Source organism: Castor canadensis, chromosome 19 (genome assembly GCF_047511655.1).
Source record: "Castor canadensis chromosome 19, mCasCan1.hap1v2, whole genome shotgun sequence".
Taxonomy (NCBI): domain Eukaryota; kingdom Metazoa; phylum Chordata; class Mammalia; order Rodentia; family Castoridae; genus Castor; species Castor canadensis.
In genome coordinates, this window is record NC_133404.1 from 19,319,905 (window position 1) to 19,342,562 (window position 22,658).

The 22,658-nt window shown below is 39.0% G+C and overlaps 1 protein-coding gene across 5 annotated transcripts in view; it reads left to right on the plus strand.

Annotated features, from left to right (window-relative positions):
• Herc2 (HECT and RLD domain containing E3 ubiquitin protein ligase 2) overlaps positions 1-22,658 on the plus strand; it is a 219,812-nt gene that overhangs the window by 99,627 nt on the left and 97,527 nt on the right. For 4 of the 5 annotated variants that reach the window (XM_074061872.1, XM_074061877.1, XM_074061876.1 and 1 more), the window contains exons 24-39: positions 551-721; positions 1,109-1,212; positions 2,423-2,573; positions 4,500-4,714; positions 4,950-5,082; positions 5,189-5,316; positions 5,425-5,620; positions 9,968-10,101; positions 11,251-11,424; positions 11,503-11,639; positions 11,758-11,909; positions 12,575-12,766; positions 16,523-16,710; positions 17,768-17,960; positions 19,754-19,936; positions 22,213-22,394. In XM_074061872.1, the coding sequence (XP_073917973.1) occupies positions 551-721; positions 1,109-1,212; positions 2,423-2,573; positions 4,500-4,714; positions 4,950-5,082; positions 5,189-5,316; positions 5,425-5,620; positions 9,968-10,101; positions 11,251-11,424; positions 11,503-11,639; positions 11,758-11,909; positions 12,575-12,766; positions 16,523-16,710; positions 17,768-17,960; positions 19,754-19,936; positions 22,213-22,394 (2,633 nt within the window). The remainder of the gene's footprint in view (positions 1-550; positions 722-1,108; positions 1,213-2,422; positions 2,574-4,499; positions 4,715-4,949; positions 5,083-5,188; positions 5,317-5,424; positions 5,621-9,967; positions 10,102-11,250; positions 11,425-11,502; positions 11,640-11,757; positions 11,910-12,574; positions 12,767-16,522; positions 16,711-17,767; positions 17,961-19,753; positions 19,937-22,212; positions 22,395-22,658) is intronic. The other variant, XM_074061875.1, reaches the window with a different exon arrangement.

A 22,658-nucleotide genomic window follows, 5' to 3' on the forward strand; every position in this document is an offset into this window, starting at 1 on the left:
AATTTTTTGTTGTTACTATCTATTTCTGGTTTAAATAGCCTTATAGTTAGCATACATGCTTTATGACTTAATTTCTCTGAAATCTGTTGAGGTTTGCTGCATGCTCTGGCATGTGGTTATATTTGATAGTTATGTTGTATAAAGGTGTTTTTTTCTTTCTTTCATTTTATTTTTTTGTGGTACTGGGGTTTCAACTCAGGGCCTACACCTTGAGCCACTCCACCAGCCTTTTTTTTTTTTGTGGTGGGGTTTTTTGAGATAGGGTCTCATGAACTGTTTGCCTGGGGCTGACTTGAACTGTGATCCTCCTGATCTCTGCCTCCTGAGTAGCTGGGATTACAGGTGTGAGCCACTGGTGCCTGGCTAAATCATTCTTTTTTAATAGAATTTTTATTTGTAGTGTTATGTACCAAAAGAGATATTTTTTCTCCTGTTGTGATTGTGAATTTATCTATTTTTTTCTTGTTCTTTGACATAATTTGTTTTTGTTTTTCTTTCATTTGGTCTATTGATGTTCTGACTGACTGCTTTTTGGTTTTTGTATATGCAGAGTCATTTTTTACAGGCCAGAACTGTAGAAATAATGAGGAAGTGACACTTATACGCAAAGCTGATTTAGAGAACCACAATAAAGATGGAGGCTTCTGGACTGTAATTGATGGAAAAGTGTATGACATAAAGGACTTTCAGACACAGTCATTAACAGGAAATAGTATTCTTGGTAAGGCTGCATTTTTTACTTCATGGTTAAAAGTTACAGCATGTGTTATTTTAAGCAGAGTGCTCAGCTTTTATAAATGTCTTTAGTTCTGCTCCAGCATCTACACATTTTCATATATCTGTGACTTTGGTGTCTGTTATCAGCAAATTCAGGCACAAGTTGAAGAATTTCTTCTCATCATGTATTTTTTGTTCCAATACTTGTTGAATCTTGTTTCAAGTTCTGAGTTGGCCCAGGCAAGCCTGAGAGGTAGTAAGAGATCATTATACTGTGGTAACCCTTTCTCTTGAGTTAATCCAGCTGATGTACTTTGTTCCTATCACTTCTATTCTAGTTGTCTAAGTAAATTGCGTTCAAGTCATGTTGCTTTTTTCCTTTTTGTTTCAGCTCAGTTTGTTGGGGAAGACCCAGTGGTAGCTTTGGAAGCAGCTTTGCAGTTTGAAGATACACGAGAGTCCATGCATGCATTTTGTGTTGGCCAGTATTTGGAGGTAAAGCTGTGTGTCTGCTTTGAGTGACATGGGAGATACCAAGGGAGGGCTCCTCTATGTTTGTGATAGGATATTTACCTGAAGTGGTTGATATCTGGGCCTTCTGGGAGGCAATGGATGAAATTAAGTGATAAACATAAAATTTGTTTTTTGATAAATGAATTTATATTTATTTACATTAAGATTTATGATGTACTGGTCTTAAATTATTCTAAAAATTATCAATATGTAGGAAATACAGCCACTGTTCCATAAAAAGGTGGGGATTAAATTTTGATTTTTATAGTTTTATCAAAAACTGATACAGAAATTTGGAATAACTTACTATACTGAGATTTTTGTGGGTGTTGGGGTTTGAATTCCAGGGCCTTAAAGTATCTAAGCATGTACCACTTGATCCACACCCCCAGCCTTTATCTTGAGTTTTTGGGAAAAATTATATGCAAGCATAGTTCTTTAGGATAGAAATATGTTTTTCCTATGTACTCTTGAGAATTGGAGTTTATATATTTTTATTGGCTTTTCCAGATATCCAGAGGTAATAAAATTCAGTAAATACCATAGAGTAGGGCTTCAGACATTAAAAGGGAAAATTAGCTGTGAATTATCTGATATGACTGGAAAAGTGTAAGATTATTTTTCTTGAACTCTTTTAGTGAGTTTGCTTTTCATTAGAATTAATTTCCTCTATGTGTGGCCACAGTTTATTAACTTATAGCAACACTAACATATTTTTGTTGCTCTCATTGTTTTTTTTAATGCACATAAAATTGATTATATTGTCTGGAGCATTATGTACAATAATCTTGAAAACTGTTTGATTCTCCAAATATTGTAGCTAAGTCATTTGTTTATGCTTTGGTATCCTCCACGTCCCCCATGCATACCCCCACCCCTCCCCACTCCGTCCCAGAACTGTATGTCTTTTGTCTGCTTTGTAGGGTGTGTGGGGTTTATGTGGTAACAGCTGTTACCTGGGCACACTAGTTTAAACTCATTACAGGATGTAGGAACAGGGTTCCTGGTTCATTCACTTGTCCTCATCATGGTAGTACATCTTAAGTATATAAACTGTTGCTCTTCTTGGTGTTACTTTTTTTTTTTTTCCTTTTCTTTTTGGTGGTACTTCTATTTAAACTCAAGAATTCAGGGGTGTTATGTTTTTAATTAATCTTGTTTTCTCAGACTGATGATGAAATTAATTTTCCAGCCTGACCAAGAAGTCGTTACCATACCAGATCTGGGAAGTCTCTCTTCACCTCTGATAGACACAGAGAGGAATCTGGGCCTGCTTCTTGGATTACATGCTTCCTATTTAGCAATGAGCACACCACTATCTCCTGTCGAGGTTGAATGTGCCAGTAAGGAAAACTTTATTTTTTGCTAACCAGTCAGCAGGTTATTTTTATTTTAGTTAAGCAATAAGTGATACTAAGAGTAGGAGAGAAAGAAGAATTAAGTTATTGATGATGAAAAATAAGGATAGTGAGACTCATCAATTGGAAATAACTGAATGGCTTTCATTTGTTTCATGATCCTTGGCCACAGGGAAAGCTAACAAATATATAGGAATGTCTGTCTGGTGACATGTCTCTTACTTCATCCTCCAACAGGCCTAATATGGCTGTCATCTCCCTATGCACCTAGAAATTGCACACAGTGTGGATTGACTGTATCTGAAATACCTTTCTGCTTAAAAGATTGTGTTTTTACCAGACTCAAGCCAGACACATTTTGTGTTGACATCCTTTGTAACTACCTTAAACAATGAAGATAAGTTTAACTTTTTCTTCATTTAGTTACACATCTCTCATCTGTCTGTCTGCCTGTCAATTCATTAGCATGTGTTGAGCAGTTACTTGTGCAGGTTACTGTGCTGAGCGTTAAGGATATAGAGATTGATAAGATGACCTTCCACTCTCAGCTGATGATGAGCCAGCATTCTAAGCAGCACAGGATACATGGTGGTACATGATGAGATATTTAGAAGTAGGTCTGGGGGAGAAGAAAAGCTCCCAGTGGCAACAGTCCTGGAACTGTGTATGGGAGCACACTGGGCAGAAACACAGAATGTGAGGGGCACTGTTGAGAAGGACAGGAATTTCTAGTTGCTAATCAGAGTGGTTGTCTGGAGAAGACTAGCAGACCAGATAGCCTTAGGGCCTTCTTGGCTTTCTGTCGAGCAGACCTTCAGACCTGTGTTCTTCTTTGAGACTTATCATAGTAGTGAAGGACAAATTTTACTTAAGTCAGCAAAGAGGTGAGACTGGGAAGCTCCAAGGTAGAAGGAATAGAAAGTGCTGTGGGCCCTGGTGGGTGGGGGCCTGACCCACTGTGGGTACAGAAGCTTGTCTTTGAGGGATTCTAAGAGCCTTCTTTTGTCCTAAATAGAGCAAGGGAAGGTCAGAATCAGCTCTGTGGTTTGGTAGTATTGACATGGCTATTTGGGGAGAAGCTCCTGAGCATTCTAAATCAAAATGTTCAGTAAGACTTGATTGCTTGTTGTGATGTATATTCTGATTATTTTGGGGGTACATTTCCCTCCAGTTATCATAAACAGTTATAATTAGTATTCTGTTTGCCATAATAGAAGGCATATTCTTGTCAAGTCTGACTGACCCTATATCTTGTGCTAAACACAGGTCTTCTTTCCATCCCATTAGGTCTCCCATCTTTAAGATCTTTCCTTTTTCAAGATTATGCATTGTTTGTCAAATATGCTCTCATTTATAAGTATTCTAGGAATATGTAACCTATCCTGAGGATGTTCTTTGTAGAAACCCTTCAGAGGTGTTGTTCTGTTTGTGTGCTCAGCATCCTTGTCTTATAATTCTCAGCTCAGTTGACACTTACATGAAGAGTCCTCAGCATAGTGCCAGTCTCTGCCGCAAGCCCTTGTGCCCTCTGCAGTCCTTTGTTGCCTACATTCTTATGATTGAAGTTGAGTGATTATTTGTATAAGGAGTGCTTTACTCCTGCTTTTCCTATGAGAATGTAACCATATGTAAACATAGCATATAGTATGGAACAGGCACCCAGCAAAGGTTGGACTGGACCTTTGATGCTATGCTTAAGGTATATTGAATAACCAGAAAGTGTTGCTTGTTTGCATGTAGATAAAGAGAAATTTTAAGCTAGTGTAAATGTGTTAGAAGTAACTTTTCATATGAATGATGCTGAATGTTACCTTCTAAATTGAGTATTTATTTCAGGTTTTTTTTTTTTGTATTTTATTTCTGAAGAGTACACTTGGGTTTCTCTTTTATGTATACTTACGTATTTTCTAGAGTGGCTTCAGTCATCCATTTTCTCTGGAGGCCTGCAGACCAGCCAAATCCACTACAGCTACAATGAAGAGAAAGATGAGGACCACTGCAGTTCTCCTGGAGGCACACCTGCTAGCAAATCGCGGCTCTGTTCTCATAGACGGGCCCTAGGTGACCATTCCCAGGCATTCCTGCAAGCCATTGCTGACAATAACATTCAAGACCACAATGTGAAAGTAAGCAAAAGGTTCTCCAACTTCTGACTCAGCATTCTGTAATCTGAGGACTTTGACCTGCAGATGCTTTCTTGTTTGACAAACATAGCACAGACTTGATTTATGTATTATTTGGAGGGTTGGTTTTGAGGTGAGATGCTGATTCTGTTCAGTGAGGTTTGCATTATCTATTGTAAGTGTGGCAGATGCTACGGCTGGCTGGCTCTGAAGTTACCTTTGGTCCTTTCTGTTGTAGGACTTTCTGTGTCAAATTGAGAGGTATTGTAGACAGTGCCACTTGACCACACCTATCATGTTTCCTCCTGAGCATCCTGTGGAAGAAGTTGGCCGTTTGCTATTATGCTGTCTCTTAAAACATGAAGATTTAGGTATAAAGTTTGATATCCATATACTTTAGCTATATTGTAGACCTTTCAACTGATGGGCAATATACATTCATTTCTACCCCTCCCTTCTTTCAAATGTCTTTTACAGGTCAGGTAGCATTATCTTTAGTTCATGCAGGTACGCTTGGCATTGAGCAAGTAAAGCACAGAACGCTGCCTAAATCAGTGGTGGATGTTTGTAGAGTTGTCTACCAAGCAAAATGTTCACTCATTAAGGTGAATAGATTTTAATTCTTTTTTGGAAGCGGGGGGGCGGGGGGGGGCTCTACAAACATTTGCTAAAGTATTTGTTGTTAAGTTTTCCTTTCCTATTTAACTTTGCAGACTCATCAAGAACAGGGTCGTTCTTATAAGGAGGTCTGTGCTCCTGTCATTGAACGTTTGAGATTCCTCTTCAATGAATTGAGACCTGCTGTTTGCAATGATCTCTCTATAATGTCTAAGTTTAAACTGTTAAGTTCTTTACCCCGTTGGAGGAGGATAGCTCAGAAGATAATTCGAGAACGAAGGAAAAAGAGAGGTAAGAATGTAGAGGTTAGAAAATACTGTTAAATTATATACTTCCTCCATATGGTTGAATCTGTGATTTCAGAGAGAAGCTATTTGCTACTGTTTGTTGTAATGTGGCATTTCCACATAGTGCTATAATATGTGATTAAATGTAGAATTCCTGCCTATTTTTCCAAGAGATCAGATAGTGATGCAACTTGGAATTGAATTTGTTATACTTTGTATAGTAAATTACTGCTGAAAAAGATAAATAATAAAAACTTTACTAAATTGACAGGAAAAGTTTTAAAATTTTTTTATCAGTTGTCCTCATTATGAGATATATTACAATATTTAATCTTACAACTTAATCTTGCCATTGTTATAAAGAAGAAAGTTTTTTGAAATAATGAATACAGTAGTCCCCCCTTATCCATGGGTGACATATTCCCAAACTCCCCAGTGGATGTGGGAAACTGCAAGGAGTACCAAATCCTGTATATACTTTGATTGTCCCTTTGTTAGTTTAATTTATAAATTCATAATAGTTTAGTTTATAAATTTGACTCAGTATGACATTAACAACAAATAATAAAGTAATTATAATAATTTACTGTCATAAAAGTTATGTGAATATGGTATTTGTCTCTTCAAAGACTCAAGACAAAAATATTTTTGAACCAGGGTTGAACACAGGTAACTGATACCATGGAAGGTGAAAGTGTAGAGGAAGGGTCATCCTGTTTTTCCACATGGAGAATCATTGTGGAAAGGAGTTAAAATAGTTACTGATACTTTCAAGGGAGCAACTATGTAAGGGTATGGAAAAGGCATTTGGCATTATGGGGTAAAAATACATAGTACTTTAGAATTTGGTCATTTGTGAATATAAATAAGTACCCAGCCACCTCACATTCATGAATTCCAAGCCAGCATTGTTACCTTTAAAATTTTCTTATTTTGGGTTTACAAATTTATTACGGAGTATTTTAAGCTGATTTTCTCTTTTTTCCCCTCCTCTCCCCTCTCCTCCCTTCCCTTTTTCTCCCTTCCCCTTTCCTCCCCCGCGTCCCTTCCTCTCCCCTCCACTCCCCAGACTCCACTTTCCCAAAGCAAAAGCAGGTTATCAAAAGACACCTGGGGCTGTATGAGTTTAGTATCATGTATCTGACCAAACTGTTGCCACATGGTCGTAGGCCTCAGGTATATGAGGACAGGGTCTCACCACATAGCCCATCGTGACCTTTATCTCACAATCTTCCTGCCTTAGCCTCCTGAGTGCTGGGATTATGGACGAATATTTCCATGCCCAGCTGAAAACATTCTTATCAGGCAGGATATTCCAAGGGCTCAGGGTTCAAGTTCTTGTGTGCAGTTGTCAAAGGATAGACCTATCTTGGGAACATGGAGGATTTGAGCAACTGAGGGCTTCTGTGTTAGCCTTTTACTGCCCAGGTATATTGTCATTTTTATATACTGAGAATTAGACAAAAAAACTTTAAAAGGTTAATAGGGAAACATGTCACATATCACTTTGAAAATTCAGCAGAATTTTCCCTAATGAAACAGGCTATCCATTTAGTTCAGTTATATTCTGATGGTAAGACTCTGTACTAGATCAGCAAAGAAAAGCCAGGGACTGTGGGCCAAATATGGCCTGTTGCTTGTCTTTTGTTGCCCATGAGTTGACAGAAGAAGGTTTTTTTTTTTTTTTTTTTTGCCACTTGAGTTTGAAATCAGGGCCTCACGCTTGCCAGGCAGGTATTCTTTTTTCTTTTTTTTCTTTTATTATTCATACGTGCATACAAGGCTTGGGTCATTTCTCCCCTCTGCCCCCACCCCCTCCCTTACCACCCACTCCGCCCCCTCCCTCTCCCCCTCACCCCCTCAATACCCAGCAGAAACTATTTTGCCCTTACCTCTAATTTTGTTGAAGAGAGAGTATAAGCCATAATAGGAAGGAACAAGGGTTTTTGCTGGTTGAGATAATGATGGCTATACAGGGCATTGACTCACATTGATTTCCTGTGCGTGGGTGTTACCTTCTAGGTTAATTCTTTTTGATCTAACCTTTTCTCTAGTTCCGGCTCCCCTTTCCTATTGGCCTCAGTTACTTTTAAGGTATCTGCTTTACTTTCTCTGCATTAAGGGCAACAAATGCTAGCTAATTTTTTAGGTGTCTTACCTATCCTCACCCCTCCCTTGTGTGCTCTCGCTTTTATCATGTGCTTATAGTCCAATCCCATTGTTGTGTTTGCCCTTGATCTAATGTCCACATATGAGGGAGAACATACGATGTTTGGTCTTTTGGGCCAGGCTAACCTCACTCAGAATGATGTTCTCCAATTCCATCCATTTACCAGCGAATGATAACATTTTGTTCTTCTTCATGGCTGCATAAAATTCCATTGTGTATAGATACCACATTTTCTTAATCCATTCGTCAGTGGTGGGGCATCTTGGCTGTTTCCATTACATGGCTATTGTGGATAGTGCTGCAATAAACATAGGTGTGCAGGTGCCTCTGGAGTAACCTGTGTCACATTGTTTTGGGTATATCCCCAAGAGTGGTATTGCTGGATCAAATGGTAGATCAATGTCTAGCTTTTTAAGTAGCCTCCAAATTTTTTTCCAGAGTGGTTGTACTAGTCTACATTCCCACCAACAGTGTAAGAGGGTTCCTTTTTCCCCCCGCATCCTCGCCAACACCTGTTGCTGGTGTTGCTGATAATGGATATTCTAACAGGGGTGAGGTGGAATCTTAGCGTGGTTTTAATTTGCATTTCCTTTATTGCTAGAGATGGTGAGCATTTTTTCATGTGTTTTTTTGGCCATTTGAATTTCTTCTTTTGAGAAAGTTCTGTTTTTAGTTCACTTGCCCATTTCTTTATTGGTTCATTAGTTTTGGGAGAATTTAGTTTTTTAAGTTCCCTATATATTCTGGCTATCAGTCCTTTGTCTGATGTATAGTTGGCAAATATTTTCTCCCACTCTGTGGGTGTTCTCTTCAGTTTAGAGACCATTTCTTTTGATGAATAGAAGCGTTTTAGCTTTATGAGATCCCATTTATCTATGCTATCTCTCAGTTGCTGTGCTGCTGGGGTTTCATTGAGAAAGTTCTTACCTATACCTACTAACTCCAGAGTATTTCCTACTCTTTCCTGTATCAACTTTATAGTTTGTCATCTGATATTAAGATCCTTGATCCATTTTGAGTTAATCTTGGTATAGGGTGATATACATGGATCTAGTTTCAATTTTTTGCAGACTGCTAACCAGTTTTCGCAGCAGTTTTTGTTGAAGAGGCTGCTATTTCTCCATCGTATATTTTTAGCTCCTTTGTCAAAGACAAGTTGGTTATAGTTTTGTGGCTTCATATCTGGGTCCTCTGTTCTGTTCCACTGGTCTTCATGTCTGTTTTTGTGCCAGTACCTTGCTGTTTTTATTGCTACTGCTTTGTATTATAGTTTGAAGTCAGGTATTGTGATACCTCCTGCCTTGTTCTTTTGACTGAGTATTGCCTTGGCTATTCGTGGCTTCCTGTGTTTCCATATAAATTTCACGGTAGATTTTTTGATGTCTTTAATGAATGTCATTGGAATTTTGATGGGAATTGCATTAAATATGTAGATTACTTTTGGGAGTATCGACATTTTTACTTTGTTGATTCTACCAACCCATGAGCATGGGAGATCTCTCCACTTTCTATAGTCTTCCTCAGTCTCTTTCTTCAGAAGTGTATAGTTTTCCTTGTAGAGGTCTTTCACATCTTTTGTTAGGTTTACACCTAGGCCAGGCAGGTGTTCTTACCACTTGAGCTATTTCTGTCAGCCCAAGAAGAAGAAATTTTGACATATGAAAATTCCATGAAGCGTCCGTAAATAAAGTGTTATGGGAATACAGCCACACTTTTTTTCTCCTTTATGGTGATGGGGCTTAAACCTAAGGTACTGCACATGCTAGGCAAGGGCTCTACTGAGCTACACCCCCAGCCCTAGCGGCACCTGTTGATCTGTGTATTGACTGCATTTACTTTTTGTGCTATAAATGTTGTAGAGTTGAGTATTTACACTAGTCTAAATTACCTAAATAAACTCACCTGTTCACTCTCTGGCTCTTTAGGAAAAGCTTGCCAACACCAAACACCCCATTTTTCAGGGCTCCTCCCCATCATAGTGCCCATGCTCTGTCCCTGACATACTGTAGCAAAATGTTGTTATTAGATGTCATGGGAGACAAATTATGATAATTTTTACTTTTTTTTCATTTGAGCATTACAGTTTACAGTGTTGTTTACATGTACAAATTGAAGTATTTCTTAATTTCAAATTATATTTAAGTGAATGATTTTTATAATGAATGATTTTTTAAATTACAGTTCCTAAGAAGCCAGAATCCAGTGAGGATGAAGAAAAAATTGGAAATGAAGAGAGTGATTTAGAAGAAGCTTGTATTTTGCCTCATAGTCCAATAAATGTGGAAAAAAGACCCATTACAGTTAAATCTCCTAAGGTGAAATATTTTCTGTGATTTTGAGATTGGCTAAATAGAAGCACAGCATGCAGCAAACGAACCTATAAGTGTACCTTTGTTCTGAGCATCTGTAGCGTAGTGAGTGCGGTGGCTGTTAAGTATGGCCCCAACTGGGTGTGGTAGCACATGTATGTAAACCCAGCATTGAGGATCCTGAGGTAGAACGATGTGAGTTCAAGCCAGCCTAGACTACAGAGTGAGATCAAGACCAGTTTTGGCTATATAGTGAGACCCTGTTTCAAAAAACCAACAGCCCCATTGAGCTGAATGAACTTGACTGATGATACCCTAATCAGAACTATAGCTGGAGAAATAGTTCCTTTTATTTTTGGTACTACATTTCATCATTATTTATTCATCATTTATTCCTTGAATGCATCTTTTGTTCCAGAAACTGTATTGGTCCTTGAGGCTGGTAATGTGAAGGATGAATTTTTTGTGATTGTTGTTGTTGGCAGGACTGGGGTTTGACCTCAGGGCTTTGTGCTTGCAAGGCAGTCACTCTACCACTTGAGTCAATACGGTCTTGCTTTTTGCCTAGGCTGGCCTGAACCACTGTCCTCTTATTTTATGTTCTCCACCATCACTGCTTGGATGACAGGTGTGTGTTGCCACACGCAGCTTTTATCCATTGAGATGGGGTCTTGCAAACATTTTTGCCCAGGCTGGCCTGGAATTGCAATCCTCCCTATCTAAGCCTCTCTGTAGCTTGAGATGACAGGTGCGTGCCACTGTACCCAGGTACTGGTTAACATAGGGTCTTGCTAACATTGTGCCTGTGCTGGCTTCCTATTGTGATCCTCTGAATCTCAGCCTTCAAAGTAGATAGGATGATAGGCATAACCAATTGATGCCCAGCTCTTTCTTTTTTATTAAACACTGTATGTTAATTACTCAATTTAAAATATCTGAGCTGGGGGTGTAGCGTAGTGGTAGAGTGCTTGCCTAATTGGTGCTACAAGGCCCTGTGTTCTATCCCCTGCACCATAAAACAAAGCAACCACCAATAAACAAACAAAAACTTGCCAGTTTAAATCTATTAATATTTTTTTTTGTTTTTATTTAAGTCAGTTTTAGAATATATGTTAATAGGATAAACTAATGGTGCAAATTGTTCTCCTTTGCTAGGATAAATGGCAGCCACTGTTGAGTACAGTTACAGGTGTTCACAGATACAAATGGTTGAAGCAGAATGTTCAGGGTCTTTATCCGCAATCTGCACTCCTTAGTACAATTGCTGAATTTGCCCTTAAGGAAGAGCCAGTGGATGTGGAAAAAATGAGAAAGTGCTTACTAAAACAGGTAACATTTTATGAGAACATGCTTCTCTGTATTTAGTAATATATACATTATTGAATTGTATATATTAATATTTTGCAGCTGGAGAGAGCAGAGGTTCGCCTGGAAGGGATAGATACAATTTTGAAACTGGCAGCCAAAAATTTCTTACTTCCATCTGTACAGTATGCTATGTTTTGTGGATGGCAAAGACTTATTCCTGAGGGAATTGATATAGGGTAAAACATTGTAATTTCTTTTTCTTAATTATGGGAATCTGTAGAAACACAATATTGTTCTATTAATGTTAAAAGCCTGGCAATGATGTAAGTACAATTCTTTTTCTTTGTTTGAAAGGGAACCCCTAACAGATTGTTTAAAGGATGTTGATTTGATCCCACCTTTTAATCGAATGCTGCTGGAAGTAACTTTTGGCAAGCTGTATTCTTGGGCAGTTCAGAATATTCGAAATGTTTTGATGGATGCCAACGCTAAATTTAAAGAGCTTGGTGAGTTTTAAAAAAACTAGACCCTTTAAGTTTAATCATTAATTAAAAGTCTGTATTAAAGTTGAAGTTGTGTTATTATTTCATTGACTTTAACTGTATTTTGTGGAAACTTGCAAATGCTAGTTTTTGCTTCTGGGAATTTTGTATATTAGATTGATAATCTAAGGTAATGCTAGCTTTCTCAGATTTTAAACAGAACTGTCAAAATTTTGCAGAAAACACAATTTTGAAGTACTGCAATATAAAACCTTCATGTTTCACATTTGTATGAATATCATCACATCATACATTCTAAAGTCTGTGTGTCTTATATTAATACTTATTTCCTGGGTAGTTGGAACATCTATAGAGAAATGCTAGAATTGGTTTTGTGGTAGAAAAGTAAAACATAAGTGTTAGTTGGAAGTGAAAGTATGCCCCAGGGATGGTTAGAGAGCAGCATGCTAAGTCTTAAAGATAGATGGACATAGCTGTGTGTAGAATGCAGGTGGTAGGACAATTGGAAAATAAAACAGCAACCATATCTTCATACTGTATGGAAATCCATTGAAAAATAAAAGTTACTAACATAAGTATATAAGAAACCAAAACTCCAGTGCTTTCTGTGTCATGTATATTATTATATAAATGAACAAGAAACTTAAGTGCATGCCAATGCTTATTAGGTATCCAGCCTGTTCCCCTACAAACCATTACCAATGAGAACTCTTCGGGACCAAGCCTGGGGACCATCCCACAAGCTCGTTTTCTCCTGGTGATGCTCAGCATTCTCACTCTGCAGCATGGTGCAAACAATCTTGACCTCCTGCTCAACTCCGGCACACTAGCACTCACACAGACTACACTGAGGCTCATTGGTATGTTGGCACTGGATTTGAGTCCTGTGAAATATTCTTTTTTTGGCAGGGACGTATATTAAATTGTATATATTAAGGGTTTTCATCATAACATGTAAGCATATAATGTACTTTGATCGTATTTACATTCTCTATTATTCTTTCTCCTTACACTTCCTTATTGGTCCCCCTTTTACTTTTGTGACCCTGGTTGTTTTGTTTTGCCCTACCTTCCAAAAACAAGAGAAAATATGTGATACTTGTCATTTGGGACTGGCTTATTTCAGTTACAATGATTATCTCCAGTTCCACCCATTTTACATTAAATGATTGGTAATTTTACATTTTACATTATCTTATTTTCTTAAAGGCTGAGTAAAACTGTTATGTATATATTCTTAATCCATTTATTTGTTTATGAGCACATAAATTGGATATTGTGACTAGTGTCATGATAAATATAGGTGTATAGGTCTCTATATATTAAGCTGATTTTGATTCTTTTGGGTATATACCCAGAAATTTTATGGCTGGATTATATGGGAGTTCTATTTTTAATTTTTTAAGGAATCTTTATACTGATTTCTATTGTAACTAGACTTAGGTTTCTACTACCAGCGGATCAGAGTTCCTTTGTTTCCCTGCATCTTGTTGTTGCTTGATGTGAGCCATTCTGACTGGGGTGAGGTAGAATCTCCATGTGGTTTTGATTTGCCAGTCTCTGATGGCTAAAGATATTGAACTTTTTTTTCATTTATTTATTGACCATTTGGGACTGCTGGAGTGGCTCAAGTGTTAAGAGTGCCTGGCTAGTGAGTTCAAACCACAGTACTACCAAAAAAAAAAAAAAGTCTAACTTATTCACGATTTGTACTTCTTCATTTGAAAAGTGTCTATTCATTTCATTTGCCCATTTACTGATTGAATTATTTGTTTGTTTGGTGTTTGGGCTTTTTTGAGTTCTTTATATACTGTTGATTATGAGTGCCCTGTCAGATGCATGTCTGGCAAAGACTTTCTCCCATTCTCTAGGCTGTCTGTTCATTCTGTTGATTGTTTCTTTTGCTGTGCAAAAGCCTTTTAATTTGATATTATCCCATTTGCCAGTTCTTGTTATTATTTCCTGAGCAGTTGGAGTCCTGTATACATATGTATCGAAGTGTTTCTCTTATGTTTTCCTCTGGTAGTTTCAAAGTTTCAGGTCTTACATTAAGGTGTTTGATCAATATTGAGTTGATTTTTGTACAGGGGAGAGAGAGGGATCAGTTTCAGTCTTCTAAATATAGATATCCAATTTTCCAAGCACTACTTGTTAAAGAGGCTATCTTTTCTCCAGTATATATTTTTGGTGCCTTTGTCAAGAAGTACCTGCTTGGGCTTGTTTCTGGATTTTCTGTTCTATCCCATTGGTTTTTTGTTGCCAGTATCATGCTGTTTTTGTTACTATGGCTCTGTAGTACAGTTTGCAGACAGGTAGTTTGATACCTCCAGCTATTGTGATACCTCTTGCCTTTCTTTTTGCTTAGGATTGCTTTGGGTATTTGGGAGTCTTTTATGTTTCCACACCAATTTTGGGATTGTTTTTTCTACTTCTGTGAAGAATGGCATTGAAATTTTGATGGGCATTGCACTGAATTGTATATTGCCTTTGGTAGTATGGCCATTTTTACTATATTTATTCTCCTGATCTATGAATGAGGGAGTTCTTTCCATCTTTTAGCGTCTTCTACAGTTTGTTTCTTCAGCACTTTATAATTTCATTGTAGAGGTCTTTGAACATGTTTGATACCCTTCACACATCTATATATGCTCTAATCTTAATATTTTCCTTTGGCTAACCTTGCTTTTACTATGTTTTTATTCTTCTAGTTTCTTCAGAAATTCTGTTTGAGATCTTTTTTTTAATGCATGCTTTTATAAGAATAAATGTCCCTCTTAGCACTGCTTTTGATGAAATATATAGGTTTGTGATGTTGCGTTATCATTCATCTTAATGTATTTTCTAATATCCCTGAGATTTCTTCTTGCCCTACTACTTGTTTGTGTTTTTAATTCCTGCATAATTATGAATTTTGCAGTTTTACCTCTGTTACTATTTTCTAATTTTGTTTGGGTCAGATAAGTTAATTTTCATTATTTTAGTTTATTTAAATTTAAGACTTATTTTGTGGACTAACATGGCACATCTTGAAAAATATTCCATGTATATTTGAGAATAATGTAAATTCTGTTCTTTTGGGAATAGTGGTTTGTATCTGTTAGAGCTAATTGGTTTATAATATTTATGGTCCAAGTTCAAGTGAAAATGTTAGGTTTTCACAAACTTTTTAAAATCTTAGTGTCCATATTGATCTATTTAGAAATATGCATCAGGCTGGAACACCATCAGCTGATAAGTGTCATGCGTATTATTACTTAAGTTCTCATTAGCAACTAAAGGTTGCTTTTAGTTTTGTTTTTTTTGCAGTACTGGGGCTTGAACTCAGGGCCTATACTTTGAGCCACTCCACCAGCCCTTTTTGTGATGGGTTTTTTTGAGATAGGGTCTCGTGAACTTCATGCCTGGGCTGGCTTCAAGACATGATCCTTTTGATCTCTGCCTCCTGATTAGCTAGGATTACAGGTGTGAGCCATTGGCGCCCACAAGAATTGCTTTTAAAAATGACAAAAATGAGCCAGGCATGGTAGTTCACATCTATAAACTCACCACTTGGGAGATTCTGGCAGGAGGATTGTAGTTAGAGGCCAGCCTGCACTAGATAAAGAGACCCTGTCTCAAAAACTACCAACAACAAAACAAAACAACAAAAAATAAAAGAAAAAAGATACTGCCTGTCTTGTTACAAGTCCCTTTTTTACAGAGACTCCGATAGGTAAAAGTCATAGTACAAATCATTAATTTATGGTTAAAAAATAACAAATTATAGCAAAGAATGACTTGGGGGCTTGTTCTGTTAACGGCAGTCATGAGTTAAAATGCCATCTACTCCACTGGCTGCAAAAAGAAAGGGAATTGTGTCTCATAAATATATATTTGTAACTTTCTTTTGTTAGGATGATCTCTCCATCATTTGAGAAATTGCAAGCATACATTTTATATTAACTTTGTATGTACATACAGATACAGTAAACACAAAATATAAATTGTCTTTCAAAAATTCTCCTTTTTTCTTTTTGCAAATTTATTCAAGCCCCTAATAGTAAATTCAGGGTTTGAACTCAGGGCTTTGAACTTGCTAGGCAGGCACTCTTATTTGAGCCAAGCCTCCAGCCCATGAGTATCTGTCTAACTTAATCATCTTGAGCGGGTGGGGTGTAATTCCTAGAAGTAAGATAAATAATTTTTACGTGCATTTTCATATTTTTTATATCTTCTGAACATATTTATGTATTTTGTCTTCCCCTTTACCTTTTTTATCTTAGATCAAATTATAATCTTTCTGTTATATGTATTGTATTAATTGATTTAAAAACTCAGTATGGTTTTTTTAAACTTACAGTCTTTGTCAGTGCTTACTGATTTTTGCACACATGTGGAGTTTTTCTTGTTTGTTTGTTTGCTTGGCTTTTGAGTATTGGTCTCACTTGTGGCCCAGATGGACCTCAAACTTGTGATCCTCCTATCTCAATCTCCTGAATGTTGGGATTATAGGCAAGCACCACCAAGTCCACTTGTGTGTGTGTGTGTGTGTGTGTGTGTGTGTGTGTGTGTGTGTGTGAAAAATATGAAATTGTAGATCCCTGTTGACTCAGTTGTTGTTTTCAATGCTTTGACAGGTCCCAGTTGTGACAGTGTTGAGGAAGATACGAATGCTTCTGCCCGAGGGGCCTCTGCTACAGTTTTGGAAGAAACAAGGAAGGAAACAGCTCCTGTGCAGCTCCCTGTTTCAGGGCCAGAACTGGCTGCCATGATGAAGATTGGAACCAGGGTCATGAGAGGTGTAGATTGGAAATGGGGGGATCAGGTACTTAGAGATTTGATTTAACATATTGGCTGCATACTGGTCACCTTCTGCACATCCTGACTTAATATGAGTGGAAATTGGAATTGTTAACTACAGTAACTCAGAACATGCACAATTTGTAGATGACTTAATTCTTGATTCCTAAGCTACTAAATAATGGCAAGACAAGCAGGTAACAGCAACCTATGTAGGGGCACCTTGATAAGAATGAAGTCTAGGAGGAGTGGTAGTTATTTTTAGAAATTTCCCTGGCATGTCACTTGATGTGCTACTCTAAAAAAGCTCATTCTGATTTTGAATGCTAGTATTGTGGCAGCTCTGAGGCAGGAAGCCAAAATGCTGCCTCTGAGAGCTGATAGTCATATGCCTGTGAAGTACCCCACATCCAGTAATTGTGGGTGTGCCAGCTGGGTGAGTTATCACCTCTCTTTTTCCCCTTATAGCACATCATTTCCTAATCTCTGTTAGGTGACACCAGATAGGGGTCACTTACCATAGCCTTAGTGATGTAATTTTACCTTCCCATGGTTATGTCTAGGTTTTCTCAGCTGCACTGTTAAGCAGGGGAACAGTCATCTTAGTAATGAAAATGTCTGAGGACAGGTGGCAGCATTGTATAAACAGCTTTTTCCCTCAGACATGTTTGATTGTGCATCTCTCTGGGGCCCAGGGAGAAACAGAAGAAGAGAGGGAATGTGGAGGTGCTGAGGGATGTATTAGGTTTCTGCTCTTAGGAAGCCCTGTGCAGGTGGGATTCATGAAGAGCCTGTTTCTGCATTGGCTTAGAGAGGGCCCTAATTGAGAGGATACTTCCCTCCCTTATTTTTCTGGTAATGAGCATGAGCATGTTAATTGATGGCATTTAATTATAGTGGTAGGAGTTGCACATTTTAAAAGTAAGTTTGGGAACAGTCTGATACACTAAGGTTGTATACTGAGAGAGCCACTGTCAAAGGAAGGGTGGGCCAAGGGAGACATGATCTCTGCTGCAGATACCATGGAGGGTCCAGGGCAGGGCATGCACCCTTTTAACTTGTCTTCATTTTGGCTTTTGCAGGATGGGCCTCCCCCAGGCCTAGGTCGTGTGATTGGTGAGCTGGGAGAGGATGGGTGGATCAGGGTCCAGTGGGACACAGGCAGCACCAACTCATACAGGATGGGGAAAGAAGGAAAGTATGATCTCAAGTTGGCGGAGCTGCCGGTCTCTGCACAGCCCTCTGCAGAGGACTCAGACACAGAGGACGACTCTGGTGGGTGACGTGTGAAGACAATTAGTCCAAGGCAGCCTGGCAACTTGTTCAGGTGTTGGCTGGCTGTCATTTTCCTCTAGAAAGATAAGACAGTGGTTAGAATAAGTCTGAAGATACTGCTCTATGTTTAGATTTGTCCTCTGTGCCTATGGTGTAAACATGTTCCCAGGAATTCTGATGGAGGTGCACAAAGTGGCTCTGGGAAACAGAAACCAGCCAAACTGACCCTGTGCATTTACTCCTCAACCTTTCTTGTCCTCCTTTTCAGAGTAGGATGGAAATACAAGTTAAAGCCTAGTTCTGATGGGTCTATGTAGTTGCAACTGAGCAAGCAAGTTGTGGTGTGGTAGATTTTGGGTTGCCTTGTGCTGCCTGGGGTCCTTTGCCTCTTCTACCAGCTTTGAGCTCTGCAGAGCATGGATCCATATGCTGCCTCCTTTTACTGTCCTCTCAAGTTCTTGACTCAGAATGCTCTACATAATGTGGAATTAGTTAGTACTTTATTGTTTCAAAGAAAGCAGAGGATTTGGGAGTGAACTCAGAAAGTTTGATCCTCTCTAAGGAAATCCAAGGTTGTGGGAGGACATTTCTTGGTGTAAGCAGAAGACCCTGGGAGATGTGAATGAAGCATCACATGGCTGGCTTTGATGAGACCATCTGAGAAGTCAGAGAGTTGCCTCTTGGGATTTGATGTCAGCTGTATGTTCAGTGCCATCAGGCTTCAAAAATTGAGCATATGAGATCTGAAAGGGTGTGCTGTACTCAGAAGAGAGCAGGTGGTGTGAAGAGGAAGAGAGGCTCTCCAGGAGAGCACAGAATGGTCCTAGAGCACGTGGGGTCAGGTCCTGATGAATGCTGTGGAGGACTGTTCGGAGTGACACACATTTCCCCAGTGCTGGGTTCTCCTGTCTTTTCTGTGCATATGACCCGTCTCCAGATCAGGGGTGGTCCTTTCCTCTACCCACTCACCAGGGGAAATAGGCCGGTTCTCTGGCTGGGAGCATTCCTCATTCAGCAGTTTGAGCCAGGGCAGGAGTGGCCATGTGACAGAAAGATGGGATTGTTGTCCTGCAGCTAGTCAGGCTGAACATTAAAAATGACTAGTTTCCTTGCCTCACATGTAGGCACTTGGCCCTCATCCAGGTTAGAGCTAGCTTGACATTTGATAAGTTGTCTTTCTATAGAAGTCAAGCCTTGTACTGAATTATGTACTGGGGATTTTTTGTTTATTTATTTTTTTATTATTCATATGTGCATACAAGGCTTGGGTCATTTCTCCCCCCTGCCCCCACCCCCTCCCTTACCACCCACTTTTTGTTTATTTTTTAAATGTTACTTAAAAGTCTTTCTATCTCTCTTTTTTCCTTTGAGAAAGGTGGGGACATAAATGATCAGAGCAGCCAGGTGCCCCGACTCCTCAGTTCCTCAGTAGTCTGAGGCAAAAGGATAAGTTGAGCTTAGGAATTCTGGCTAGCCTGAACAACATAGCAAGTTACTGTCTCTTTTAAAAAGAAAAACGAAAAAAAAAAGGAAGGAAGGACATGATCAGGGTAAAGTAGTATAATACTCAGTTTCATCTTTTCTTGAAAAGATTGCTTCTGTTTCCAAAGTGAAAAAGAAGAATGTGAAGTCTCTACCTTCCTCTTAACCTTGCTGTGAATCTAAAACTGCTTTTAAAAATTAGCCTCTAAAAATAAAAAAAACGAATGATTTTTAAGTCCATTAAATTACATGCAGGCCATTTTTCAATTTTATTTGGGAGTATAGTTTCTTATTTCAGACATCTTTTTCAGAAGCTGAACAAATTGAAAGGAACATTCACCCCACAGCAGTGATGATGACCAGCACTATAAACTTATTGCAAACTTTGTGTCTCTCTGTTGGAGTTCATGCTGAAGTCATGCAGAGTGAGGCCACCAAGACTCTGTGTGGACTGCTGCGAATGTTAGTGGAAAGTGGAACGACGGACAAGACATGTATGAAATGAATAATCATGGTCCCAGAGAGTCAGAGTGTGTGTGTGTGTGTGTGTGTGTGTGTGTGACACACACACACACACACACAATATGTTATGTTTGTGTTAATGTGAGCAAAAGTGGATGTAAGGTTGTAAGTACACATGAGTGTGAGTATGTGTATTAGGTTCCTATGGCTGCTGTAACAAAGCACTATAAACTGAGTGGCATAAATAACAGAAAATCTTGGCAGGACTGGTTCTTTCTGAGGGCCGTGGGAGGTGGTGAACCTTTTCCAGGACTCTTCCCCAGTGTTGGGTGATTAGCTGGTGATCTTTGGCATTCCTTGGTTTGTAGATGCATCATGCTAATATCTGCCTTCATGTTCATAGGTGTCTGTGTTCTAAATTTACTTTTTTTTTCTCTTCTTCTTTTTGACAGTGGGGTTTGAACTTCAGGTCTTGCACTTGGTAGGCAGGCACTCTACCACTTTTGAGCCATGCCACCAGTACTTTTTTTTTTTTTTTTAGTTATTTTTTGAATAGGGTTTCACTTTTATGCCCAGCAGGCCTGGGCATTACAGCTGTTTATGCTTCTCTCATAGCTGTAATGGCAGCTGGGCCCCACCACAATCTGCTTGTTATTGATTGAGATGGAATCTCAATAACTCTTGCCTGGGCTATTCTTGAACCATGATCCTCCCAATTTCTGCCTCCCAAGTAGCTAGGATTACAGGAGTGAGCCATATTGACACCAGTTGACCTTATCCACGCTAATTACATCAAACAAGGTCACTTTCTGAGATACTTACGATTATTGCTTCAACATATGAATGGGGGTGGGAGGAGTACTTCTCAACCTATGCCATTGACTTACAATAATAAATTTATTCTCTCATAGTTATGGAGACTAGAAATCTCAAATTAAGTTGTCAGCAGGTCTGTGTTCCTTACACAGGGGAATCCTCTCTCTCCTTAGCTGGCTTCTGGTGACTCTGGGCTTTCTTTCCTTATGGCTGTATTACTCCAGTGAAGTCTCTGTGTTCATATAGCCCCCTCTTGCTCTGTGTCTCTTTAAGCCCTTTTCTCATGAAAACTTTTTATTGGATTTTGGGATCACCCTGGTCCAGAACAGTGTTATCTGTGTCCTCAGTAGCATCTGTAGAACCTTATTTCCAAATAAAATCATACTCTGAGGTTCTGAGTGATTTTTGACAGGGTATATAGTTTAATCCATTGAATGAGTATGTATGAAAAATACGAGTTGAGGAGGTGGGGTGCATATGTGTTTGTGGTCTGAGAATGTGTGTGTGTGAGTGCTTGTGGGTATATATGACTGAATGTGATCATGTGTGTGTATGTGTAAGTGTGTTTCAGAGCACATACATGATTGAGAACATCTTGTGTCAGTGTGATATGTGCTGAAATGTCAGTATGTTGGTATGAGTATGAGAGAATGTGTTAGTGATTGGTGGGTGAGTCGGGTGAGAGTTTGTGTTGGAAGTACGAAGGTGTGTCTCTGAGTGTGTCAATGTGGTTGTGTGGGTGTATGTGTGAGTGCATATATGTGAGTGAGTGGATGCATATGTCCATGAGAGCATATTGATGAGGCAAGTGACTTACAGTAGTGAAGTGTGAATATGAGCATGTTGTTGGTTGAATATATGTGTGTGAGAATAGTTGGAATGAGAGCATGTGTGAAGTACATTTGCATGTACAGTAGTGGTTGTGAGTGCATATGAGTGTTAGTGAGTGTGAATGCAAGACTGAGTATGAGCATTGAGCATGTATGATGGAACATGAATGTGTGGGAATGTGTGTATTGGTGAGAAGCATGAGCAGGAGTGTATGTGATAGACTGTGAGTAAAGGTGTTTGTGTGCATGTGTGTGTCAGTGAGCATGTATGATCTGTGTGAGTGCACTAGTGAAAGTACGTGACAGTAAAGGTCAGCATTTAGAGTGTCACTAAGTGGGAGGAGACTGATGTATGATGTAAGTTAACGAGTGGGAAAATGAGTTTGTGCACATGAGTATGTACATTCAAGTATAAGTGAATGTTCATGAGTAATGGTGTGAATAAGTCTTTATGAGTATGTCTGAGATATTATGTGGGTACATGTGTGAGTTATTTGTGCGTGCATGGGAATGAGGGTAAATGTATGTGAGAGTGCATATGAGTGAATTTGAACTGCACTTTATTGTCAAAATAAAATAGTAGATTAATTAAATGTAAGGGTTGTGGTCATGATTTTATTTCTAGAGATTGGGTGCAAGCACATTTGTCTTCCCTCCTGCAGCTTCTCCAGACAGGCTGGTACGCAGGGAGCAGCACCGGAGCTGGTGCACACTAGGCTTTGTGCGGAGCATCGCACTCACTCCACAAGCTTGTGGTGCCCTCAGCTCTCCAAGGTGGATCACCCTGCTCATGAAGGTTGTGGAAGGACATGCACCCTTCACTGCAGCCTCGCTGCAGAGGCAGGTAATGTGCTACTGGGCAAAACTCATTCTGCTAACTGGCACCCATATACCAATGCTCCCCACCTCAAAACCAGGTGCTTTTATTCAGCAATGAGTGTATAAAACAGCAGAAGTAATGCAAAATAGATTTCCTGGAGACAGATGGCTGAGGATCTTGATTATTTGCAATTGTCTGTAAGTTGCTAAGTCAGCTTACTTCCCTTTCTGTTAAGTGATTAAGTCCTACAACTGCTATTATCTGCCTCATTGGAATTGTAGTGTAATT